Genomic DNA, 6,000 nt, shown 5'->3' with positions numbered 1-6,000 from the left:
AATACCTGCTCTGCCAAGCCTGAAGCATTGGGGTTTGGAAAATAAGACTTCCATGGTGTTGCCTCGAAGCGTGGGTGAAACAACGGCATGGAAAAGTTAAAGCTTAAAGGTTAAACAACTCCACAGTAATCGCCACGTCCAAAACAGTGGCGGTTGGCTTTTGTGTGTGGATGAAAGGCACGGATCTCGATTATTCCCTGTACACTTGTAGGAATAGGAATTAACGCTTTGGAGGTGTTAAGCTGGGTTCTGCAGTTGTCCTTCCTGATCACGAAGGGGAACCTGCCTGGGAGGGCAGGGATTGAAAGCAGAATGCATTGCTTCCCAGCGCTGGGATGTGGGTTCACCCGAGGCGTGGACCAGAATATCCCCTGAATATTCCAAAACACAGGAGCCTGAGCACCCTTGTCGCCTGCAAACTTGCTGAAGGGCTGGAGTCAGGGCAACGTAGGGTTCCCCCCAGGTTGTACTTGTAGAGCAGAGGGCTGGGGGTAATATTTATTCAGCATCAGTGCTTACCCAGGAATATAGGCAGCAAAGCAGCTGGGGCTTGGAGGCCAGAGCTGGGATGCTTTTCCTATGGCTCCAAAGCTAGGTGTTCAGCAGACTAGTAGGGAGAATGGAGCTGCAATTTCCTTCTGGATTTGTGTAGCCAGTTAGGTGGGTTTAACCAATGGTTTCTTGCTGTAGAAATACTAGGAGAAATGGAAGAAAAAACATGTTTTCTGTTTTCTCTTGACCAATCAGCTTTGTAAATCCTTGTGAAGTTCTTCACGTCAACAAAATTCAGATGTGTGCGTGGCTGGAATGCTTTTGTGCATTACTGAAATGGTCCAAGACTACGGCACAAGCTTTTTGTGTCAGCAGTGCGTTTATTAATGCCTGCAAGTGGTGCAAGGCTCCCTGAAAATATGAACAACTGAACAAAACAACCTGTGGAGATCCCCTGATGCTGGCAATACGTGTGCAAGGAATTTTCAGGGTCCTTTAAGGAGCTGACGCTGTGCTGGACACGGGTGGAAGATGTGTATGGCATCGATGCTTCCGTAACTGTGCTTTGTCCTTAGGGACAAAACTTGTCCTTAAAAGAACAGCAGCTTTCCTGTAGGTAATGCCATTTGCCTTTATTGTGGTGGTAGATGCGCACCTGTCCTCCCAGGTGAATGTTTGGGCATCCGTGACTTTGAAGGAGGGTGGTCGGGAAGGCGAGTGTCCTAGCTTACAGCTGGGTTAGGGGAACAGCTGTTTCGTGTGCCTCCCAAATGCCGTATTGTAGCTGTTCATGTGGAGCAGGCCTAGTATGCAAACGCTGCTTCGTCCTACCGAACTCCACAGGGTTCGATGTGCACTCTGTTGTATTCGTGTTTTGCTGTCTGTTCTGTATAAATGATGATTTTTTTTTCCCTTCAGAATGAGCTATGGAACACTGCATTGCTATTCATTCATTCATGCTAGCTTTTGTTTCCTTGTTTCTTTCCCTTTTCCCCTAGATCTATCAAGTTCAGAAGGTAGGGCTTTGCTCTCTTTCATTCTCGTTTGCATGTGTGTGTTCCCACGTTACGCATCTTGCCAGCACTATCAGAAAAACCTCCACCGAACAGAAGATGCACGGCAGGCTTTGTATTTCCATACAATTCCCTCCTTCCCTCCCGTAGGCTTGTGGGGTGGACAATAAAGGGGAGCGAGGGAAGATGACCCGTGTAAAATGTGTCTGGTCAGATGCTTCGTATAATTTTTTTTCTCCAGACCATTTGGCAAAGAACAAGCAAGGAGCCCAGAGTAATTTGGCACACATCGTGGGAGGGTGTGGTGGCTCCGCGTGTCACTAGGAACCCTCCAGCCACCTGGGAGTTGAAGGCCAAGTGTATTGCTGAAAGTATTTCAGTCTGGGCAAGCATCTGACAAGTGCCAGCAGGAGGAATGACTTCCAGATGATTTTGTTTGCAGCAAGTGACAGAAATCAGTCAGGGATGCTGTGTTTGAATTTGTAATTCTCTGGTAAATAAACTGTGGCCTGTCTTCAGTGGGACCTGAGCATCGTAAATGCTTTTCTGTTGTTTAATGCTCTCTCGCCTCAGTTTGAAGTCACGATCTCTTCCCTCCTCCCAGTTTCCTTCTCATAGTTCCAAACGATGGCAAAGATAATGATAATAGCTGTGACTGAGGTCGTTTGCTGTGTAACAGCAGGGTTTGTGTTGCCATGTTTGGCCACTGTGTACATCCAGCATGTGAACCGTGTGGTACCAAGAGAGAGAAATAGCTCTGACGAGAACTTGCAGGGAAGGGAGAAAGCATATAATGCTTGAAGCCTGCCATTTTCTACCTGATTAAATGTTTCTTGTGTTCCTGAGATGTTTTTATTGCTTGCTGAATGATAACTGTGTCCCACAGCCCACAGCCTGTTTGTCCCACAACCCACAGCCTGTTTGCTTTGTTCCGGCATCCCGGCGGCCTTAACTGCATGTTTCACTCGCTTGACCTGGCAGTGCGTGTGCTTCTTGGGAATGCCGTGCTCCTCTTTAAGTGCACGTGAAGATAGCGACTCAAATCATGTGCTCTGGTGCTTAATCCTGACCCCATGAAATTTGGCAACGAATATATCTTACTCTTGGTTTTATTTGTGGAGTTGACTACGTACTGAGTGACTCAAATTAACGTCTGCCTGTAGATCAACAGGCCCGTTATCCAACTCCTTTATAGGAACCAATTTAATCTTCTGGTACGTACGCAGCCCCGTGGGAGACAAGGAGGTTGTTTACTGTTGGTGCCCTGACATGGGTGAGAAGATAAGTGGGTTAGCCTCACAACATCCCGTAGTGAGTTTGCAAGTCTAGCGTTTTCACTATCACTTAGTGAGCAAATCTCATCTGGAATTCTCTCTCAATGGTATTAATGTCATTAATTATTTAATTGTAATATCACTTTTCACGGTAGAACGCAACTTGAGCCTGGCAAAGGCCTCTAACTAAAGACCAAATGAACGTATAAGCACAATTCCTTTAACCCCCGTGGCTATTCAAATCAGGCCCCTGGGGCAGAACAGACAGTTGCATTAGAGAAAGAAACGGGAAGTGGCTGAGGGGGCAAAATACCTGATCCTTCAAATGCTGCTGGTTCAGTCCAGTGTGAGATGTGCTGTTTTTAAGAGACTATAAATTAAAAATAGTCTCAAGGCAATTGCATTCATTAACGCTTTTATTTTGGGGATATTAGGGATGTAGCTATGTAATTTCGAATTACATAGGAAAAGACTGTAAGTGGATCTTAACTTGTGACATAACAAGTCTTTTAAGGGGTATTTCCTCATCTTCCTTTTGCAAAACTGAATTCAGAAACCTCTGTTAGAAAGTAAGGAGAACAGAGGGCAGGAAAAGGAAGCAGCAGCTCTTAATTATTAGCTTGTTTATGGATCCTTCCTGCATGTGAGAAAGGGTTCTCCATTTTCATGGCGTATTTTTGAAATTGATTTCTAGTGTTAGACCATGTTATACATCTCTTGGGGGGGGGGGGAAAAGTCTTTGCCTGACCTGATTTATTACAAAGCATATGATCTGTAGGTTCTGATCTTGTGCACAATCCTGACCAGCTTGGAGTTCATATAATTTTCGGGCATCATTTTCAGGATGCAGTGTCCCTAAAACTTAATTTTATAACAGGCTGTTGTGTAAAGCTTCTGCCTGGAAGGATCTAGCCTGAGCACTCCGAGGAAGCGTGTGCTGCTTGAGGAAACAATGGTTCATGTCATGCACTCTAATTCAGGAAAAATTTCACTTGCCTGCAGTTTGGCTAGGCATTGTATAGGGATATTGGACGTTTCTGAGCACACGCTGAGGTGTTCTGCAGGGAGAGCAGAGGCGAATACTTCCCTGTTCGCATAGGGATGTGGTTAAAGAGCTTATTGAACTGTCATTTCTTCCTTGTTCCTGAGAACTGTTTGCATGCTATTTAAATCAGCAGTGCAGTGAATTTATTTGCTGCTTTCAAATTACTGGCCTAAAAACTTATTTTCTACTGGTTTTCCTAATGGATAGGATTGCGCTAAGCTCCTACCTTTTCCCAGTTTGATCCCAACACTGACAGCATTTAAAGGTACTTGTACAGGTTGGGCTATCCCGGATATGTAAGTGAGCACCCCACTCCTTGTTCTACTTCATAACAGACTTTCTTCTCTCCAGTGAAAAGACGATGACCTTAACACGAAAATAACTTTGGTGTTTAATGAGGAAGAATGCTGAAGTGGCCATAAACTGAGAGAGTATCAAAGAACATGTTGCTGTTAGTTTATTAATAAATAGCAAATGAGTTTTTTAAGGGTGAAAGTAAAATGACATTAATACCATTGAGCGAGTGCTAAATGCAGAGTACAATACAGAACAGGTTTCTGATTTTTTGTTTGTTTGTTTGTTTGATCATTTACCTGAGGAGTATCAACAGTCAAAACCTTAAGGCTCTAGAAGAGCTGGCAAGTACAGGCTTGTTTTCTCCACAAATACACAAATGTCAAAGCACATAATCTCAGTTGTTCTAAAATACCTACTATGTTCCTTAGGCAGGATTTCCATTTGCCAGTTACTGTGCTTTAGGCCGGTGATTTTATTTGCACAGGAGTGTTATGGTCCCCGTTATAAATGGAACCTTCTGGGGTCTATATTGGAAACGCACATTTGGGTGGAGGAAAAATGCTGCTAGACTTGATGATCTTGGAACAATTTGCTGTCTGGTGGAAGAGCAAGTTCAGGTCAGGGAAGTTTCCCATGTTGTGCAAAGAAAATACAAACTGAGGAATGGTTCGGAAGAGACGCTCTGCTAGGAAAACGCACAGCACTCGGTACTGAAGTGCCCAGAGCTTTCCAGCCTTGCCTGCTTTGCTGAAACATGTCCTAGGGGTTCCTCGTCTATCCTTGTTGGTGATACCACTGCCAGCGAGATGGTTGAAGTTTAGGCAAAAAGCCTTGCGCTCTGAAAAGGAGCTCTGGGGAGTTCTGAGTTCGGGGAATAAGAATGCACAGAGATTAGTTGTACTGTGTTCAGCTTGTCTTCCCGGTTTGACAGATCTGTACGGTAAACATGATTTGACAGCATTTTTCATCCTGAAAGTGTTCTGCCTTTGGATCCCTTGTAATGAATCTTGACTTAAATGGGTCAGGAATTCAAGACTCGTTATGCTCCTTGCTCCCATCCCCACAGCACTGGTTTTTTGCACTGTTGAGGAAGAAGAAGCTGTCGAGTGCCCCAGCCGTACCCCAGATGCCCCTTTCCCTTGGCCAGGCAGCTTCTCCTGGGAGGAGGGCTTGGGCGGCACTCGGCATGGCTTTTCCCTGGCATGTCTGTCTGTGCGAAGCTGCGCGGCTCAGCCGAAACTTAGCAATGCATGTCTGAATGTTCTCTGTTTGCCTGTCTCATCTAAACTCTGTTTTTTTCCCTTTTCTGTCTGTAGAAATATTATGGTCTGGATACTAAATGGGGAGACATCGAGCAATGGATGGTAGGCCTTGATCAACGTAGATAAGCAACGTGGTGTTGTTTTAAGTGTTTTGTATAGTTTGTAGAGTTTGAAATCCCACAAAGTAGGTATTTTCATGTATTGGAAATGTGGGTTCCACTCTTAGCACAAGGATTCTCGCTGTCAGCACCAATAACTGACGTGTGGCTTGTGATCAGCTTAAAACTGGCAAGGGCTTGGTTAGAGCCATCTCTTCTCAGACCTCAGTCCCCACCCTACCGCTTGAAGGTTAGGTTAGCATACAGACTCGTGACAGCCACATGTGATACAAGGAATGTACGTGCTCATTTTACTGCTTGAGGATTTTGTTACAATTTGGGTCTTCTCAGTTCTGTCTCTAGTTAAATTTTGGGCAAGTTTTATCCATGCTGCTTCAGTTAGCTTTGTACTGACTGGTCTAGGGACACTGCTTGGATGCATTATTACTGCTACTATGGCAGCACTCACTTTTTCCGATAATGCCCATCCTGGATTTTACTATTTGCCAAGCCACTGAA

General features: G+C 44.8%; 1 protein-coding gene across 1 annotated transcript in view; it reads left to right on the top strand.

The window, feature by feature from the left end:
- The window catches only part of LRRFIP1 (leucine rich repeat (in FLII) interacting protein 1), a 65,807-nt gene that overhangs the window by 11,518 nt on the left and 48,289 nt on the right, over nt 1-6,000 (top strand). The window contains exons 6-7 of the mRNA XM_010147361.1: nt 1,491-1,508; nt 5,438-5,485. Of these exons, the coding sequence (XP_010145663.1) occupies nt 1,491-1,508; nt 5,438-5,485 (66 nt within the window). The remainder of the gene's footprint in view (nt 1-1,490; nt 1,509-5,437; nt 5,486-6,000) is intronic.

Source organism: Eurypyga helias, unplaced genomic scaffold (assembly GCF_000690775.1).
Source record: "Eurypyga helias isolate BGI_N326 unplaced genomic scaffold, ASM69077v1 scaffold6660, whole genome shotgun sequence".
Classification (NCBI taxonomy): domain Eukaryota; kingdom Metazoa; phylum Chordata; class Aves; order Eurypygiformes; family Eurypygidae; genus Eurypyga; species Eurypyga helias.
Note: the sequence above shows the minus strand (reverse complement) of the source record. Positions and strands in the feature narration are given on the sequence as shown.